General features: G+C 45.8%; 1 protein-coding gene across 3 annotated transcripts; it reads left to right on the forward strand.

Annotated features, from left to right (window-relative positions):
* Window positions 1–7,684: 7,684 nt before the first annotated feature.
* Window positions 7,685–17,289, forward strand: OTX2 (orthodenticle homeobox 2). 3 transcript variants are annotated; one of them, XM_060174922.1, is made up of 5 exons: window positions 7,685–7,758; window positions 7,908–7,980; window positions 12,544–12,760; window positions 13,531–13,706; window positions 15,602–17,289. In XM_060174922.1, the coding sequence occupies exons 3-5, from the start codon at window positions 12,664–12,666 to the stop codon at window positions 16,220–16,222; spliced, it is 894 nt and encodes a 297-aa protein (XP_060030905.1). In that variant the 5' UTR covers window positions 7,685–7,758; window positions 7,908–7,980; window positions 12,544–12,663; the 3' UTR covers window positions 16,223–17,289. The 3 variants fall into 3 exon arrangements, with proteins under 3 accessions (XP_060030905.1, XP_060030906.1, XP_007535826.1); XM_060174923.1 differs by having other exon boundaries at window positions 13,555–13,706; XM_007535764.2 differs by lacking the exons at window positions 7,685–7,758; window positions 7,908–7,980 and having other exon boundaries at window positions 11,812–12,760.
* The last annotated feature ends 2,927 nt before the right edge of the window (window positions 17,290–20,216 follow it).

The raw sequence follows: 20,216 nt of genomic DNA on the forward strand, positions 1-20,216 counted from the left end.
ACCTGTTCTTCTTTTTCCCTCCCTAGATTCCCCTTCTGACTACCTGCTCTTCTTTCTTCCTCCTTCGGGTTGGGTTCCAGCTACATAACGCTGGACATAACATAGTCAACGACTGCCACCTCTCCAGATTCAAAGGAGGTCTCGAAACTTTACATCAGGCTCAACCTGAAGCTGTTGACTGGCTACGGAAGAAGGGCAAACGCTAGAAGAAGAAGAAGAAACTGCTCAGTGCTGGATGCATCCAGATCTTACCCGAAGGAGCACAGAGCGTGCCTCCCACCAACCTTTTGGGGAATGGAGGTTACCGCTCTGGCTGGGAGCTCCAGTCAACCTGCAGCCGCGCCCTGGCCCACGGTGGGGGAGGGAAGGAACGATGTCGATGGAGGGGCTACCACTTTCTTAGCTGCTTGAACTTTAGGGCGCGGCTGGGACAGGGGCAAAGCGGGTCGCCAGGGCTGCAGGGATGGATGACTAACAGAAAGCGCCTGGCTTTTCGGTGGGCGCTCAAGAGCCTCGAAAAGCCCCAAACTGAGACCTGCTCACACCCCACTGTGCACTCGCCCCCGGCGACCGCGGGGACAGGCCACGTCCTTGAGCCTGGGCGCGCCACCCTCGTCCTGGGGGCTTCTGAACCACCCTGGACTCCAGGAGCCACCGCCGTGCGGTGCCATCGTAGGGAACCCAGGTTTTCCCTTTCCTACTCTGGCTCCCCGTAGTTTGCAGCCCCGGGTTCAAGGTGGCCAGCGCACCTAGCCTGGGGAAGTAGCAGTTAGAGGTGGCCTCGTCCTGCCACCCATCTTCCAGGCTAGATTCGGGGTATGCTGGAACCTAGGAAAGGTCGGGGTCTCTCCACCCCCCACCTCCCGATGGACTCTCCGCAGCCGCAGCCAGCACAGGCGCGCGCGCTCGAGCGCTCTCGCACCCACACGCGCGCGCACCCGCGGGCTAGGCTCTCGGGGCAGGGGAGCCGGCAAGTGGGCACAGCCGACAGACAACCTGGGTGTTCTGCCGGGTAACCGTCTGCGCCCAGGAGTCACCACAGCACACTCAGTTCTAACAGATACCCCACACTACTCCCACCCCCCGACGTCAAGTGAATCAAAGCAGAATCTAATCTCCGAGGCGGACCAGGCCCTTTGGGGAAACTTCTCAAAATGTTCCAGGTGGCCCCGGGTCTCCAAATCCTCCTCCTAAGCGCAGGCGGGAGGTGCGGGGTGCTCACCTAGAGACCTGCAGTCAGGGTGTCTGGGCCGGGCGGCGTTGCTGGGACAGAGACCTGCGGCGGGGTCTCCCGGCCCCGCGCCGCACTGGCCCGAAACGAGTCGGCCGGATCTCTGCAGGTCCAGGCGCTAGCGGGATCAGACACCCAACTTAAGGAGTAGGGTGCACGGGGGAAGGAGGGAGCTGGGGGTGTATGCACCAGTGCATCTCAGGTAGGAACACTTTGCACTGACATTGATACCACTGCATTAGAGTTAATGGCAGCAGCCTGCTCCTCATTATTAATTGTCTTTGTGTTTGAATAAAGTATGTAATCTTCTCAACCACACCATTAAAATAGGTTGCCTTTTCAATTAAGAACTGTCGTGAGCACAGCAGTCAATTTTCCTAATGAAGATGCATTGTATTTTCACTTATTTTTTTTTTTAATAATGGAAAATCCCGGTTTTCATGAGATATGATTACGGCGAAATACAAGAGAGTTCTTCTAAAATGTATGCGATCTGTCACGGAGTGCATTAAACTCCAGGCTCTTTAATAAATTGAAATTTCTGCGTATTAATAAAAAAAAATCAGATATGTTCAAACCCAGTTCATCCATATTTTTTTAAAAGTAGATACTGTGACTGAAAATGCTTATAAACTTGGAAGTGGGGCTCCCTTCTAGTTTTAAAATGATTTGTAGACCTAAAATTAAAGCAACGATGTTTGTTGGAAATGTACCATCAGCAATTTAGATGTGCATTCTTTGAATAAATAATGCAGCTAGATCCATATTGGGGGGGAGGTTTGACTGTGCATCTAGTATTTGGATTTCTTTCTTTTTTCTTTTTTTCCCCCTTACTTTTGTCCTTTCTTTTTTGCTTTCATTGTTCTTTTTCCTAAATAGGCAAATTGAAAGTTAATGACTGTAGAGCTGTTTAAAATTTTATGCCTTTGTGACAACTAACTTTTCAATTGATATATTTTTTCAAATTTTTGTGAACATCTCAAGTTGAAGTTTAAAATTGGTCCAAAAAATTAATCCTGGACATAGGAGTGTTTATAACCATGAACAAAAATGAAAAAGTTTATGACATTCTTTTTCTAACTTTGGGACTCTGACAAAAACACAAATTAAACTTGGGAATTTCAGAACATGTAGTGTAAAGGGTCTGTAGAGATCTATATTTTCCTTGTTGATGAAAAAAATTAAGCTACTATCTTTTGCATATGAAATGTTGTCTTAGACAGTTTCTCTTTTTTCTCTATCCATTCATTGTGAATGCTCTCATAGGAGTCACATTAGAGAATAGTGATTGAGAAGAAAAATAAATCAAATTGTTCTAAGTAGAAAAAAGAAAGTTCCCAAAGCCAGACTTTTTTCTTTGTGAGGCAATTCAGGTTTTTTAGTGTCTCTTGATCTCCCTCCCTCCCTCCCTTTCTCTCTTCTTTTTTAAAAACATGATCTTTTTCAGGTTTAGGTGTTATGTCTTTTAAAAACTCAACTCTTTTTTTTTTTTAAATCAACCAACCTCTTAAAATGGTCTGCAAAGGGTGGGAAATTAGATTTTCGATTAAAACCTTATCCCATCTTGAAGGATTACTTTATATTGATTCCTAAATATGGCTACAATTGATGGGCTCTAATTAAAAATCCAAAGGAAAAGTCTGTCATGCCCATATAAAAGGAGCTTTTCATATATGGGAAATAAAGCTTGTAAAAGGTTACAAATAAAAGATTAAAGATCTATCCAAACTGGTTTAAAGCTTCACTGTGGTTTTCTTTTCTTCTTTTTTTCCTTTCTTACAAAACCATTCCCAGGTCTTTTTTCCCCCAGTTTTAAATGAAGTTTGCAAACAGGCAAGATATTGGACTGTAATGGTAGTTTTATATCAGCTCTGTAAGCTCAAGACTGCTGCCTGCAGTAGAATTGATTTCATGGAAATTTCAAAACCTGGAGATGAAAATTATGTAAACTGACAGCAACCACCCTTCATCAATCCATCCACATTCGAATCCACACCCTCCCAACACACACACATACACACACACACACACACACACACACACACACACACACACCCTTCACTTTTCTCTGTCTCTCACAATCACATATGTCCTTCCTGTCCCCCACCCCAGCCTTGTTCTGCACACACCCCTGGTCCCCACACACTCAGCTCACACTCAGCTCATAAATGTCTCACAGCTCCACATCTCGCACTTGTCACACAATCTTAATCCATTTCATTCCAGAACAACATGGTCCTTTATTTATTTATTTATTTATTTATTTATTTATTTATTTATTTATTTATTTTTGCATTTGCAATTTGCCTCCTACTCTTTTATCAAGACAGTACAACCTTATCTTTGAAGCTGTTTTTTTTTCTCCAACCCTCTTTTCTGAGGCAACCGCAATGTGAGTGACCCAAACTTAATTCATAAGTGATCTGTTATTTTGCACTTACTCCCCAAATTCTGCCTGCATTGTCAGTCATGAACCCTCATTAAAAATTAATTAAAGTTAATCTTGCCAAAGTTTGAAATAAAGATATATCAAAGAACCCAATGAAAATGACTTCTGTCTAAATACGGTGGCTTTTCTAAGACAAGATATGTTCCTTCACTCTCCACTGAATTGCTGAAAAGATTGGAAATTAATCTTCATATTTCTGAAGGAAGTGCTCAGTGAGTCTAACCGGCTCCTTACCCCTGAGAGGTTGTGCTCTGGTGGAATATAGGGTTTGTTCTTCTCCCTTTTTAATTAGCCTGGAAGAATCTTGAGATCTCTCTCCTCCCCCTACTCAATCCCCCTCCCCCCCACACACACACTGTAGTTAATAAATTTGGAGCAAAGTTGGGAATATTTTGAACTGGCCTGGCATGTGAGGCAGAAAAGTAACCCTATCTAGCTCCAGATACAAATCTAAATTTCAAAATATGAATATCAGCCATATTTTAGAAACTGCATGCCACCAAATAACTGGACTCTCTATGCACCAGTTTTCTTAATTTTGCTTCAGAATGCTTCCATCATAGCAAAAGAAGAAACTTGTATTTATGACAATTAAAAACCCTTCACTTGTTCATACAAATAATTTAAAAATGCAAAGCAAGCTATCACAGACCATATTCATGGGGGGGGGTCATGGGGGAGGGACCAAAGACACAGGACACACAGACAGAAATGTGAAATACACACAAAGCAAATACAGTGATCACAAAGTATATTGGAAGTTCAAAGACTTACTGAGAATCAAGAGTTAGACTTTTTCATCCAAAGAGTCTTTCTCTCTCAACAAGGCTTCTAAGGTTTTCGGTACAACAGCCTGCATCCCCCTACCACCACCAAAAGAAAAAAAAAAAGAAAGAAAGAAAGAAAGAAAGAAAGAAAGAAAGAAAAAGAAAAAAAAAGTGGCTTTTGTCCTGATCAAGAGTAAGGTTTGTGGGGGACTGTACCTTGCCGGGCTAGCGTGAGGTTGTCTGCAATTTCCAAATTGACAAGAAGAGACTGGAAGATAAAGAGCATGTTCTTACAGGTGAAGAGCAATTTTGCAACTTTCCCAGGAGGTACCAGGAGAAAACTTGCTTCCTACAGAGTAACTGCTGCAGAGTCTGGGCAGAATTCCTGTAGAAAGAAAAGAAGAAAGTCTTCTCTCTCTCTCTCTCTCTCTCTCTCTCTCTCTTTTTCTCTCTCCCCCTTCTTCTGCCTGCTCCTCTCTGCCTCTAGAATTCTTTCCTCTCTCTGTCTATCTGTCGCTTAGATCCAATCTTTTAAGAGCTTCAGCACATTGCTAAGCTAAAGGGAAATTCTCTTTGATAAAGCGGTGTTTCCAGCTTCTGGCTTTTAAAACCTAAATCTATATTCAAATCTGGCTGAAGGTGTGTTCTGGGATTTATGAAAGCCTCTTAAAGGGGTAAATTTACCAAACCGTGACAAAATCATCACAATCTTACTTTAGACATCTGAAGTGGATGGGAATTTTAAAGAGACCCTTGTTTATTTAACACTGTCCATTTCCAACTAGTGGTTTATTGGCCCTGCATCGGGCTGAAGTCATTAGACTGGAGGCCAGAGGAGACGCGGGAGTTGTCCAGCTCCCAGCTCCAGGAAAAGGGTACCCCCACCTCCAGAGTTTGAGAGACTACCCCTTCCTAACCCAAAACCAAAGAGGAGGGGAAGGGGGGCCTTCAGGGAGATTAAACTGGCCCCGCCATCTGTGAGAGAACATCACGCACTTCCACATAGGTTTGAGGGGGGTTTTCTAGGACACTAAACTTCACAGGATTCAGATCTCCCAATCAACAGCTGTTCGCTCACTTTCTTAGGCTTCACCACTGCGTTTTGGATCATTTCTCCACCTCACCCTGCCCCCACTGCCCAAGGCCGCCCTCCAGCCGGTCTCTCCAGCTAACCCCTCAAAGTCCATTTTTCCCTTTCGTTCTTTGATGCTTCAACACAGTGGTGATCAACTCGGGATACACTTTTCTCCTTGCTCTGGGGAGGGCAGCCTGCTATGGCTCGGACGATCTGGGTGGCTCTGTCTGCTCTTCCTCGGAAGCACGGAGATTAGACTCTGGCCAAGTGCTCCCTACCGGTGCAGACCTCCTGGGGGCATTTGTCCCTGTTCCCCCCACCCCCAGTTAAAGGTGTCGGGGACTATCGCCAGGTGTTTCAGTGAAATGGGGGGGGCGGGGTGAGGAGAAAAAAAAAAGGTCTGTACTCACCCTCCCCCCAGCCCATGGCCCCCAGAAAGTCAAGACTCCTGGGAACCTGACAGCCAGAGGGTCTCTTCGGACTCAGCGGAGGGCCCTGGAGCAGCTATGCAGACCCGGGGTCGCTAAGAGGGGCTCTTGGGGACCCCTAGCCCCAAAGCTCTAGAGACATCAGAGGCCCGGAGCAGCCGCTTGCCGGGCGCGGGGTCTAGCGGGAGCCCAGGCCGGCCGCCGAGCGCTCGCCTCCTCGTGCGCACTCCCGTAATTCGTTAATTGCTGTAAATCCCAAGGACGGCCACTTTTGATTACACATACAGTATAAGAACCTACAACAAAGCGGCGAATTAATTACCAACTTCATTAACATAGGTCCCCAAATTAAAAGCTGCGAGCTGTTTCTTTGCGCCCGCTCGCCCTGGTGGCGGTGGTCGTCGGGGAGTAGGGCGGGGTAGGGTGGGGTAAGGGAGAGAATCTTTAGGAAGGGGTTGTTATTATTATTTTCTTCTTTACTTTTTCGGCCTTGGCAGTAGAGAAGAAACAACTGTCTTCGGCCATCCCGCCCGACCCCTTCCATCCCACCCACATCTTCAACCACTTCCACTAGTAACCCCCCCCCCAGACCCCACCCAATCTGTTTCTGTTTTTCTAGGGTCTCTGATCTGTTTGAAAACTGTCTGGGTCCTGCTCTAAGTGCCTGGCAGAGAAGTTGGGCTGGGTCTCTGGCTCGGGTCCCCCAGTCCCCACACCCTCCAGCCTAGCGGCTTTCAGTCCCTGGTTGGGGACCTGAGACTCTAGTTCACTGCGGGGCCCGCTACTGCCCGCGTTGGAGCAGAAACTCCGGGTGGCTTGCAAGGCCAGCCTCTCCGTTCACACCCTCAAGGTACCCTGAGAACCCCACTCTCACACCCCAGTCCTAAGCCAGACTCTGTGGCTTCCCCACATCACCCCTGGAGCTGGAGATTCAGGGATTCGTGTTTTTTGCAGTCTCCCTCGGGCATACTTAAACTCCAAAACAAAAGCAAAAACCCAGCACGGGTAGCAGGAGCCTAAGTCTAGCTTTCTGGTAATTAGGAGACGTTTGAAAACAGGTAAGGAACGAGAGAGGTACTGTGTTTGGGGTGCCAGTTTGCTCATAGACTTGCGTCTGACTTTTCTAGCCTGCACTCCCATACCTCACTCCCAGGCCTAGTTGAGCTCTTGGCTCCTCAGCAGGGCTGAGTCCCAGTGAGTTGCTTGCATCTCATCCTTTTTCTGTGTCTAGCCCACACACTTACAGCTGGCTTCCAGTGCCACAAATCAGCTGATCCAACCTTCACTCTTCCTTAGCCTTTACTAATACATATATTTTACCTTCCCCTTTTACATTTTGTGGGTTTCCATCCTTCCCTTCCCTAAAAAAAGAAAAGAAAAGAAACAAAAAGGGAGGGGGAGGGAGTACTCGAAGAAATGGAAGAAGGCACAGGGAAGGCCTCCTTGTCCATCATTTTAATTATACAATTAGCTCACAAGCTCTGGTCCATAATTTTAAGAGAAGCCTAGTGTCTTTCAAGAACGTTCTGGTAATGTCGGAGGCCTGGATTTGTTGCCTGTCGGTCCGCCCGTGCAGCAGCGGCCTGTTTCCCTCCCCCTGTTGTGTGTTTTTATTATTTTCCCTCTGGCTTAGATGTGTCAATCATTCTCTCCCTGCCATTGGTTGGAGAGTTTGCGTCAAAAAGTTGCCAGAGAGGCGCTTTCTCAGCAAATCTCCCTGAGAGCGGAACCGACCTCAGCTCCAACCCAGCCTCCACTGCTATTAAAAATAAAAATCGCCAGGGCTGCCCCCTCGTCACGTCTGCTTTGTATGTATCACAGAGGGGCTCCGTGCATGTTTCGAATTCGAGCTACTTTCCTCATTTTCTGTCTGCTTAAAAAAATTTTTTTTCGTTGACTTTTCATGGAAGGGTGAAGACTGCAAGATGTCTAACTCACTACTCTTGGTTTCTTTCAGGATAGCCCAGCATTTTGACTTTTGAAGGATAATTTGATTTTTTTTTTCTCGTAACCTCCGATGCGGCTGTAAGGTAAGTGTCCGCTAGTCTGTCTCTTTTTGTCCTTAATCTCTGTGTCCCTCTGTTTACCATCACCCCATTACCTCGGGTAGTCCTAGCAATGCTCCTCAGTAAAGGTGGAGTTCTCCCTTGTTTAAAAAAAAAAAGAGGTGTAATAACAATCATTCCCCCCAAAAAATTTTAAAAATTTATGATCTGCGGATGAAGCCAGGAGTGGGAGGGAGGGTGCTCCTGGGCTCTCCGCTTCTACAAAACGCTGGGGTGGAAACCCTGCATGTCGCATGTGGGGTGTCTTTTGGGGGGGGTTGCTTTGATTATATGTCAACACCCATTCTGGATCCCCTCCCCCGCAATCTGGGCATTTTGGCCCTCAGATGTTACTGGGGGTGGGGTGGGGGTGTCACCTGGATGGATCCAAGGACATTTTTCGAATCCGAGACAAAAAGATGGAGAGGTAGCTAAATGGTGGATGATCTTCATACTGCGAATAATTAAGTAACAACACAGGCGCCTCCTAGGGCCAGCGCGCCCGAAGTCCTGCTCGCTCGGCCCGCCCTGGTGGCGCCCCCCAAAGCCTGGTGGAGGAAGCGGGAGTGGGTCTCCGTAGAGGTGGGTCGCGGAGTCCGGTACTGCCCGCACCGGCGCCAGCGGCTAGCTCAGTTCTGCCCTTCTCTCCCAGTCAAGAACTGCTCGCCGAGCTTTGACTCCAGTTCTGGGTCTCCTCCAGAGGCGTCCAGGTGTCCTCCAGCTCTTCAGTAATTTCCCCGCAGCCCAAGAACCGGGAGTGCATCGGCCCCCAGAGTTGTGGTCCCAGGCCGGGCCACCTGGCTCACTCACCCCAGTCCGTCTAGAAATGGCTTTGCAATGTGACTTCGGGGGGACAGTCCTGGGTCGGGACAGAGGCGCTGCGAGGGGTCTTCGCAACGCCCGAGGCCACTGCTTGGCCAGGGTGTAGGTCCAGCCCGGGGGAAGGCAGCCCCTGTACAGTTCTCAAGCCGGGGTTAGCGAGGGGCCCAGCTGCGTGCCCGCCCGCCCGCCGGCTCGCTTCTCTCCCAGTTCCGGGGCCCGGACGGGGGTGGGGGGTGGGGGCGCCCTGGCCGGGGCCGGGCGGTGATGGAGCCCGCGCTGAGGCCCATGCTCCGCTCTGCTCCGCATGAAATCCAGGACAATGTGTCTCCGCACCGGCGCACGGCCTCTGCGAGGTGAAGTGCGACCAACTCCCCGAACAAGTCTCGGTGCCGTTGCGTTCAGAGACTCAGAACTCCCAGTCTTTTCTTGGGGCACATTCGTCAAAACCCAAGCCCTTCTCAGGAGCGCACTGCCCGGGCTTCGACCACCTCTACAGATAGAAGGGTCCGGGAGAACAGAGCTGGCTGCACAGCCCCTGAAGTGGCGAATGGATCACTTGGGGCCGGTAGTCACCCTTTAGGATTCTTCCCTTCTCCCTAGAGTTTCGGGGTCGGGATTTCTCCAAAGCACCTTGGAACTTTTTCTAGGCACCAAAAGTTACTTGTCCTGGAGAGGAAACTCCACCCCCTCACCCCACCCCCGGTCAGGTAGACACCCAGACCTCTCTCCTTCCCGAGCTGACACCGGGGTTTTCTCAACATAATTCATAGTCAAGGCCAACCCTTTTGGCACGTTCCTCCTTTCTCCCCTCCCTCCCTCCAACGCGGTTTGATTCCCCGAGGCCAGCAACTTTCAGTCCAGTTCCTCTGAGGCCTACGACGGCTGCTTTGCGCAGTGCTCACAGCAGTCTCCCCTCTTTTTTCTCCTCTCCTCCTCCTAGTTGTCTCCTGAACTGCAAGGCCAGCAGCCCGTCCGCGCAGTTTTGTTTCCTTGCCATCATGCAAAAAATTAATCAGCCCGGACGAGCCGCAGAGCTGAGCGAGACGGCCTGTAATTAAGGGACGTGTGCCCCTCGGATTATCTCGTTAGTTTATCAAGAAAACATTTATTATAATTAATTCTTGGACGAGGTAATTATTATCGAGTGAGGACCTTAGCAACTGGTAGATGGGTTCCTTGGAAGAAGGAGGGCGGAAAAAAAAAAAAAAGCATGGTGAGGGGGGAGGGGGTAAGGCGACAGATTGCACGAATTGACCGTTAGATATAAGGCGGCACAGGTCGGGGCGGGCAGTGGAGTGGGGCCTCGGGCGACTGGGGCTGCAGGGCTGCGGAGCTGGGCAGCCCACCCGACCTCTTGCCCAACCTCTTGAACCCAGAAACTCGGGTGCATACGGACTACGAGGACTTGCTGGTGGGGACCACCTCCTGCTCCTAGGTATGAGTTCTCCACTGGGTTACCTCATGAGCCATAGTACTGAAGCTTATATTTTTGGAGAAGATTATTTCCTTTTCGTTTTAGAGCAAGCAGGAAAGGCATTCTTGCAGGATTCTGAAAGTTAGATAGGAGGGCCCTTAGCTTCTTTGTTGGAGGGTGACTACACACACCTAGGTTTGTTATTGAAAGTTTTGTTTTTGGAGTTCTTGCTTTCTCTCAAATATAGAATTCTCTGTCCTGAGACTTTTAGACATTTTGTGATGGTAAAAGCAAAGGAACTCCAAGAAGTGTCTAAGTTTCTGGTGCTTTCTGTTCATTGCTAGTTTTAGGTTGGTGTGCTCTACTTGAATCTGTGATGTGTCAAGGGACTCTAAGAGCGCTTCCATGTATCTCGTGTGTGTGTGTGTGTGTGTGTGTGTGTGTGTGTGTGTGTGTGTGATATAATTCTAGCTTTTTCTGTGGTAGTACAGAACTTTGAAATGTAGTAAGATTATACTAAACAAGAAAGAACTCCAGTTTTGAGGTAATTTAAAGAACTGACTATTTAAAAACAAGATTGGTCTCACAGCTTCCAAATAACTGCCTTGTAAAGAGACCAGAAAACATCAAATCTTTGATATAGGGGCAACTACATTTTTTTGCAATGTTTTACTGATGAAGTAATACAAATTCTAAGGCTGCTTAGAAAGTTACATTATTTGTGGGTGGAAGAAAAGCACATTTTTTTTGTGTGTGTTATGAATCAGGAAGTTTAGTAATTGTTCCTTTCATGTAACTTTGCTTCTTGATTTCTTTAAGCAAAATAAATACGAACACACAGTCTTTAAAAGTCAGGAAGACCTTTGTAAAAGTGTGAGTAAACTTCTAATCTTGTATCCACCATTTTGAAGCAATCTCTCATAAACTCAGAATTGCAAAGTAGACATCCTGACAGGCCAAATGACATCTTTAAGAGAACTAAATGCCAGATTTTCAAATTGTCAGCCTAAGTTGACACCTACTTTAGCTCCCTTGGCTTGGGGGAGTAAGAAACACTCCAGAGAAAGAAGAAAATGGCTGTTCTCTTTCTGGCTGTTTTTGTTGTTGTTTGTTTGTTTTTCTGCCTTCTTTCCCAGAATTCTGTTTCTGATAAAATTGTAGGAAATTTGCAAGGTAGGGAGACAGCTTCTTAGTCTCACAATTCTGTGTATTTGTGTATCTACTGTCTTCAAAACTCCAGTGTGCAAAAGGCAACTGGAGACAACAGGTAACTGCTGTGGTTTCTGGGGACCCAAATGTCTGAAAATTTGTCTCCTGCAGAATCTGCAGCTCCCCACACCAAAACCAATATGGAAGCGGCTTGCACTCCAATTGCACACCCCTTCTACTTGCAAATGGGGGTGGGTGGGGGCTGTCATCTGATTGGTAGAATTCTAACTTCAGCATTTTTAGCAACCCACCATGCCAACTTGAAGACTTTTTTTTTTTGCAGTACATTTAATTATTTGATGGGTGTCTATTAAAAGTTAAACATTTGTTTGTTTAGCTTTAGTTCTTTAGACACATATAATCAAGGTTCTCCAAAACCCTAATAAATCTGTTACTTACCTCGAAATCTAATTACCCAGACTACTAATTAGGTGAAAATGATTACTGGAAATGACTTCAAATGTGGAATAATAGTGGCTGAGCAGTTTTCTCAAGTTTGTCGATTAGCACATTGGTATTTTAGATGTTAACTGCACTGGCATTTTAGGTTAGCAGCTGAAAGTGGTAAAAAGCTAAGATAATTAAAATCTGCCATGGTAAGGCAACAGTCTGGGGGAGAAGTAGATTTCTTGAATTGTTTCTTTGTTTCTCACCAATGGGCTTTGTTATCAGCATTATTTATTTAGCCAAAGAGTTCTTTGTCTCTGCAAATGGCCCCAATCAAGTTTTGTTTGAGACAATTAGCTAGTGCCAGCCAATGAGTCCTATGCAAATGTCGGAATGGGAATGCAACCTGCATTTGAAGGCGTGGGGGTTTTGTTCTTGGGGGTAGGCAGATCGTAATTGCTTTCCTGGGGTACTTTTTTTTTTTTTTTTAGTTTAGAGTGGGGGTTGGGAGGACAGGTTTATCTGGTCTCTCTCCATCCCCTCTAGTTCCAGAGCAGCTGGGGTAGGGAGAGGGGGGTCGAGAGGGGCTGGGTTTGAAAGGCCTTTAAAAGCCTCTGCTTTGCCTAGCTCCAACTGTTTGTGCTGAAACGTGCGAGAGCTAATGCCTCCGAAGCAGTAAACCAGCTCCTCTCTATGTTTGTTTGTTTTGCATATAGTTCCACTACTTATAACCCACTCATCAAGGACCCCCGAATCTGTCCATCCCCGCCGAAGCGATACCATCTGGCTGGGTCCCGACAATTTGGGCTGACTTTGCGCCTCCAAACAAACTTAGCATGATGTCTTATCTTAAGCAACCGCCTTACGCAGTCAATGGGCTGAGCCTGACCACTTCGGGCATGGACTTGCTGCACCCCTCGGTGGGCTACCCGGGTAAGTGACCCCCCCCCCATGCGCTGCTGCATTATCCCCCCTCCATGCCTGCCCCCGGGGGTTGGACACTTTTTCCCTCCTAGAGCGAAACTCTGGACTACAGGCCATCTCCACCCTGGGGTCCAAACCACCAAGCTTGCTCCTCCCCCCGCCTTTAGCAGAGAAGTCAGGGGGCCCTGAGGGAGCTAGTAGGTGGTTACAGAATATCCAGTTGCTGTATTCTTATTTTTTCAAAGAATATATTTACTTAATTATTTATGAAAGAGAAAGAACCTGTGTTTGCATTACTGTGACACGTGCAGTTGAGATCGAACTCAGAACCCCGTGTTTGAGAGTCCAAATCTTTATCCACCACACTACCACCCAGGTTGTATTCTTGATTGGAGTGAATTAAACACATTTTGGAGTGGAAACAAAGCTAGAACCCAGGATCTGAAGCAGGATCCGAGACCACCTGAGTTGGAAGTCTTCTTTGATTTAAGAAATTAATTTTTTTTTTTTTTTGGTTGTGGTCTAAGGCATATATGTAATTGAAGGAACTTTTTTGTTTGTTTTGTTTTACCTATATTTGCTTTGTTAGCTCTCCAAGCTGGGGGCTGCCCTGTTAAGAGTTCTGGGCTGGAGCTCTGCGGGGCAGGGTTGGAGGAGTGGAGGATTGGTAGCTCCAGCTTCAAGGGCTGGGGAGTGCGGCAGAATTGGGTTGGGGGTGAGGGTAGTCTGAGCATCCTCAGAAATCCCTGTGACTGAGAACCTGCTCCCCCATCCTAAAGGACCCTGGGCTTCTTGTCCCGCAGCCACCCCCCGGAAACAGCGCCGGGAGAGGACGACGTTCACTCGGGCTCAGCTAGATGTGCTGGAAGCTTTGTTTGCTAAGACCCGGTACCCAGACATCTTCATGCGGGAGGAGGTGGCGCTGAAAATCAACTTGCCTGAGTCCAGGGTGCAGGTAGGGCAGATGTAGACAGAACCATCCTTCCAGGCTGTGCCACACTCTTCCTCCAAAACATTGTGTATGTTGAGGATCCAGTTGTTGGAGAAGATCAAAAGAAGACTTGAACCTGAGCACAACAGAAGCCAGAAAAAGCTCTTTTTCTGTGCCTGGCTTTTCTAAAAGAGCCTCTTTTTTTGTCCCCTTTGCCTCAATTCCATGTCATCCTGTAAGGTCAGATTCTTTAGGCCCAAGTTATAAGGTAAGAATGATCACTGAGCTACAGTCACAAAGCAGTCTTAAAACCCTGGCTCCCTGGCAGACAGAGGCTGTATCTTGGGGCATATCCCAATAATAGAATATTTCAGTACTTCCAGTCCCCTATGTGGAACCCTTCCCCCACCCTCAGAGGCTTTTAGGGGTGGGGTAATGCTTACCTCACCCGCACCTTCCAGGAAAAAAAAGGTGTGTGTGTGTGTATTACAGATGAAGAGATAAAGTGCATGACTTATTCAAGGTCACAACTCAGCTTGGTGATAACGTCAGACTGCAGAAGCAACTGGTACTTTTTTATCAAAGATATCATACAAAAATATTTCCTTTGAATTCTTAGGGATTCAGCAGAATTTGCTAGCTTTCAGCTATTTAGCCATTTATATAGATAAAATATCTATATAATTTTCCCTCATGGTACTTCTCTTTAGTTAGACCATCTCAATTCGACCTTCATCTGTAAAGGGAAAGCTAGCTCCCAACTTGTCTGAAGAATAGCAAGTCTCATAAGTAGTTCTAAAAAAGACTGTTTAGCACCTAAAATCTCATATTCACCTGGTTTGAATTCCAAACCAGCAAAGCGATTTCTCCAGTGTAGGATGGTGAAAGTTTTTTGTTATATATACATATATATATATATATATATAATTTTTTTTTTTTTTACATTTTTGAGACTTGAACTGAAGTCTTCATTGACAGAAAACAAATGGCTCTGAACAGTTGGTGGTATAGTGCCCAGCATTGGTGGTACCATTAATACAGCAAAGACATCCATATGGAAAGCTCATTGAAGAGAACAGTTGAAGGCTTGTAGCCCAGAAAAGTGCTGGTTGTTTCTCTAATAAATCACCCACTCTTGAAATACAACCCTTTTATTGCAGATCATGAATGGTACTGAGAGCATTTTTCAGAGACTTCAAACCAGTAAATACAGTACAAGAAATATAATCGATTCTATGGGCTTTGAAGGCCAACTAGTCACATACTCAAAAACTAGCAGTTCTCTCCTTGCTCAAATCAGAGTACATGCTTCTTATAAAGAAAGCCAAAAAGGCTGGTTTTTTTTGTGTGTATGTTTGTAATGAGAAAGAGACCAGAGCACTGCACAGCTCAACTTATGGTGTGGGGGACTGATATTTGGGACTTTGGAGCCTTAAGCATGAAAGTCTTTTTTTTTGTATAATCACCATGTTATCTCTCCTATCCTAGGTTGTTCTATTATTTTCTATTCTAACCAGAGCACTGCTCAGCTCTAACTTATGCTCGCTCCATAAGTTGAGCCGAAGACCTCAAAGCTTCAGATATAAAGGTCTTTTTACGTAAATGTTATGCTCTCTTCTCAACCCTTTGGTTGTTATTGTTGTCATGCAACAGCAGAACTTTTTTTCCATCCAAAGGGCATAGATACATCCTCTCTCATTTCAAAAGTATCCAAAATACAGCTGGGTGAGTGAGTGAGTGTGTGTGTGTGTGTGTGTGTGTGTGTGTGTGTGTGTGTGTGTGTATAATAAGTTTCAGTAACAGAAAAAGTGTCTACTTAACTCATCTGTCCTTGCAGAACCAATTATCACTTGTGAGTCACATTGCCCTTTTAAGGAGTTGTTGAAATCATGTTAAAGACATTTCTTTTCCTTTCCAAGGTATGGTTTAAGAATCGAAGAGCTAAGTGCCGCCAACAGCAGCAGCAGCAGCAGAATGGAGGTCAAAATAAAGTGAGACCTGCCAAAAAGAAGACCTCTCCAGCCCGGGAAGTGAGTTCAGAGAGTGGAACAAGTGGCCAGTTTACTCCCCCCTCTAGCACCTCAGTCCCAGCTATTTCCAGCAGCAGTGCTCCTGTGTCTATCTGGAGCCCAGCTTCCATCTCCCCATTGTCTGATCCCTTGTCCACTTCCTCTTCCTGCATGCAAAGATCCTATCCCATGACCTATACTCAGGCACCAGGTTATAGTCAAGGATATGCTGGCTCAACTTCCTACTTTGGAGGCATGGACTGTGGATCTTATTTGACCCCTATGCATCACCAGCTTCCTGGACCAGGGGCCACACTCAGCCCCATGGGTACCAATACAGTCGCCAGCCATCTCAATCAGTCCCCAGCTTCTCTTTCCACCCAGGGATATGGAGCTTCAAGCTTGGGTTTTAACTCAACCACTGATTGCTTGGATTATAAGGACCAAACTGCTTCCTGGAAGCTTAACTTCAATGCTGACTGCTTGGATTATAAAGATCAGACATCTTCATGGAAATTCCAGGTTTTGTGAAGACCTGTAGAACCTGTCTTCTTTTAATTTTCTTTTTTGCCTTTCTTTCTTTCTTTCTTTTTTTTTTTTTTTGTGTGTGTGGGTGATTTTTAAATATACTGGACCAGACATTCCAGTTTTAGCCAGGCATTGGTTAAAAGAATTAGATGGGATGATGCTCAGACTCAGCTGATCAATGTTCCTGGAGGCATAGAAGGAAGAATGAAAGGCCTTTAAAGGCCTGCCAACCAACAACCTGAAATGGATAAATCAATCTACATAAGATGCTGTCAATAGTTTTAGATCATTGGTTTCTATGATTTGCAAATCAATCAAAAGTGTACTGACCATGTGCAACAAACCACTACCAAACATACGTAAAACTAAACTGTGAGGAAAGGAAGTGAAGGACATAAAGCAGAGGTATTTCAATATTTTAACCAATCCTTGGTTGAATCTTATGAATGGACAGTGTCTCAAGCTCACTCACGTTTCATGACCAACTGATAGTTGGCACTGAAAAACTTTTCAGGGCTGTGTGAATTGTGCGACTGATTGTCCTAGATGCACTACTTTTATTTAAAAAAAAAATAATGTTCATAAGGAGTCAATATGTAGTTTAAGAGACAATCAGTGTGTGTCTTATATAAATGGTACATCTGTGGTTTTTAATCTGTGCTAGACTTCAAAACTGTGATCTGTTATTGTATGCAACCTTGAACTCCACCTCCACAGGAGTTCTTCTGTGATTAAATAGGTTATAATTATAAGCAAAATCAGAGCAACTGAGTACTTACCTAAAAAAAAAAAATTACCTTTTGCTGAAGGTGAGCTGCACTGAAACCTTACAACAAAATATCTCTTGGACTAGGAGAAAAAGAAGAGAAACAAAAGGACACTAATTCATCTGTAATTTACTGCTGGCAAGTCTGGCAGTAAAGAGACATTGGTCAATTGCTCTGACATTGATGAATTTATAAACTGACATTATTGTCGTTTATGCTTGCAGATGTTAACTGGAAAAGTCATATATGCATAAACCTTTCCTTCCTGGATTTGGCAGATATGTATAATTACATTAAAATGGTTCTAGCACAATGTTGGGTCCAGTTTAATTTTATACCCCTATTTATAATGAGAAGTCCACATTCAGCCTCTCTTCACACATGTTTTTCTTAGGTCAGAGAGAATTAGCAAACTACACTTTTTTTTATTTGGTTTCATCTGTGAATGAACTAGATATGAATGTCTGGTATGTAAACTTTGTCTCAGGATTAGTAGTGTTCTGATAGTGAATTTTGAGAGCCTAACAATCATTAAGCTCTTTCTCTTGTTGCTCTTCCCTTCCTGTCACACATGGTCACAACTTCTGAAGCACTTTCTCAGTATATTTTAATATAGATCAATCTAACAGACAGGGCAACAACTGGGACTTCAGAAAATGAGAATGACAAGAATTCCTTGTTTCTGTACTCTTGCTTTTAAATTAAAAAAAAAAAAACTTAGGTAAACAGGAGAGGGAATGTAATCAGAATCAGGAAACAATTCAGGCAGAAATGATTTCTGAACAAAAGAGTTTCAGAAAAGTTTTAAAACCTATAATTTAAGTAGCTGAACATAAGGCATCCTGGTTAGTTTTTTTTTTTTTTTTTAGTGCTGGAGTTAAAAAATGTCCCTTCTCAGTTGTATCTGCATTTTGTAAATCTATCATAAGGCAAGACAAATGGGTAATGATGTGGCAGTTCCAGGTAAAAGCAACCTTTAGTTTAAACTCCTTTATTCTCTTTTACCAAGGTCCAGTGACTGATAACTTTTTTTAATAGTAACCTTTATTTATTTTAAAGATTGATTTGTTTATGTAAGACAGGATGAGAAAGAACACCAGAGTATCACTGGCATTTGCAGTGTCCAGGGCTGACCTTGGGACTTCATGTTTGAAGGTCCAACACTTTATCCACTGTGCCACCTCCAGGATCTTTGGCAACTTTTGAAAATGAAGGTTAGCCGTTTCAACCATTTTGTGTTCTGGCTACTTAATTTTGTTTCTGACTTGTGCAATGCTCTTGAATTATATAACCTTGCCTCCTAAGTAATTATTGCTTTATCACCAAAGAAAGTGGATTAATATATGCCCAACACTTGAGGCAGAACTTGATGTCACAATTTTCCAGAACTTACTAATGTTCACCCTACTGTAGTTAACGATGAAGTGAATTTCAGGGTCTCAGAAATTTGCTTTGTGGTTTCTCGGACTGTCTAAATCTCTCAGCTTTTCTAAGGCATCAGCAAATCTGATCCCAAATAATTTCCTCACAGTGCTTCCAGCTTCCAGCATACCAGAAATGAGGCCATTTCTTTTAACACAATAGTGACAAAGGACGTTAGGATACTTTGCGTCTTCCCTCTGAAACTAGAAAGAGAAAATGCTGAACTCCTTCTGAAATTATTTCTCTTCATCACCCTGGCACTTAACAGACCGCTCAAACTGCCCACAGACCACAGGCAACCAGTGGAGGCACTGGGCCACTAGATCTGGCAAAAGAAGGTTTTAATGATAAACAGAGAGTTCTGAGCGCCGCCCCAAATGAAGAGTAGCTTTAATAAAGTCAGTCTCAGTGCTTGTCCCTTGGTCTGAAACTACGCCGAACTCAGAAAGAGCAGTTCAGGAAACTACTTCCACCTCATGGGGCAACTAACAGACCTTGAAAGGGTGGTGCAATCTTGGGGAGTGGGGAAGCAGTGGTGAGGGTAGGGCAATGAGCTGTTTCCCCAAACCTCGATCTTGTCCTACAAAGACTTTCTGGCCCTTTGTATTTCACCTTGGGAGTGTTTCTTCCCTTCATAGATAAGAAGAGAAATTCAATCAAGCCAATCTAGTTCCGGCTTGTTTTCGAAACCTCCAGGTTTTAGATAATGGTCAGTTGCTTTAACTGCTCTCTCCCTCTCTCGGTTCCCTCTAATCTCACTTTTCCTGTGGGTGTCTCCCTCGCACCCCCTCCTTTTCTTTCCTCTCCAGGCGGAAGGCAGACCCCAGGAGGCCTCGGTGGAACCAGGTGGCCCTCAGGGCGCAGCCTTCTTCCCCCCATCTTTTTTTTTCCCTAGGCGATACCGAGGCTCCTCTGTGGGGCTTAGGGCCTGGAGGGAACCCGGTCTGGCCCACTCGGCAGGGTCGACATGCCCCCAGGCTCGTGGCCGAGGCATTGCTAGAGAGGACCGAGGTCTCACCTGGCCCTAAAGTCTGGCTTCTGGGCAGCCTCTGGCCTGTGTGCCAGACCTCAGATCTAGTTCAGGGAGGATTTGGTGTGATGAGGAGGCCGGGAGGGGTGCACCCTGCGCTCAAGGGAACCAAGTGGGAACAGAGAAAGGGTGGCCGAGCTGGGTTTGCCACCACCGCTGGAACTCCCACCGAGACTGCGCCCCGACCCCCACCCCGCCACCAAGGCGGATGGGACGGTGACACCTGGCGCCCTGGCCCTTCATAGGCCCCTAGATTGCCTCTCAGCAAAATTTAGCTTTGGGTTTGGGGGTCGGGGGGTGTGGCCTTGTTCTTGTCCTTTTTGGGGTTCTGTGCTCTGTTCAGAGTGTGAGTGACTGGGGGGGGGGAGCCTCAGAAATTCTGTTACTTTTGGTTCATCTATTTTTGCTCCCCTCCCCCCGACTTTATTTTTCCTTTAAGCCAAGTCTTTTTGTTTAGGGACCCGTGCTGCAATCCATGGCCCTGAAGGCAGGAGTATGGGTTCTGGCTTATTTTTCCGGTTACCTGCAGGGCAGGGGCCGCCTCCACTGAGCCAGAAGCAGGCGCTAGGGAGGCCAACACAGGTTGGACCCCTCCTTCCCCAACTCCCCCCACCCACTTTTCTGATATCTGGTGAAAACCTCCCTGTTGTTACCTGGACAAAGCTGTAACCTAAAACCCGTACTAGGTAGTGGTTTCTTGCGCTCTACTTCTGTGTTTGAATCGTACAAAAAGGGAAACACAAAAGGTGTTGACCAAGGATACCAGTGCATTACACGC

Source organism: Erinaceus europaeus, chromosome 16 (genome assembly GCF_950295315.1).
Source record: "Erinaceus europaeus chromosome 16, mEriEur2.1, whole genome shotgun sequence".
Classification (NCBI taxonomy): domain Eukaryota; kingdom Metazoa; phylum Chordata; class Mammalia; order Eulipotyphla; family Erinaceidae; genus Erinaceus; species Erinaceus europaeus.

Bases quoted from the DNA above. Each gene is read 5' to 3' on its own strand.
- OTX2 (XM_060174922.1), top strand. From the start codon at position 12,664: ATGATGTCTTATCTTAAGCAACCGCCTTACGCAGTCAATGGGCTGAGC. The intron at 12,761-13,530 runs GTAAGTGACCCC...CCCATCCTAAAG, and splicing joins CCCCTCGGTGGGCTACCCGG to GACCCTGGGCTTCTTGTCCC. The intron at 13,707-15,601 runs GTAGGGCAGATG...TTCCTTTCCAAG, and splicing joins TGCCTGAGTCCAGGGTGCAG to GTATGGTTTAAGAATCGAAG.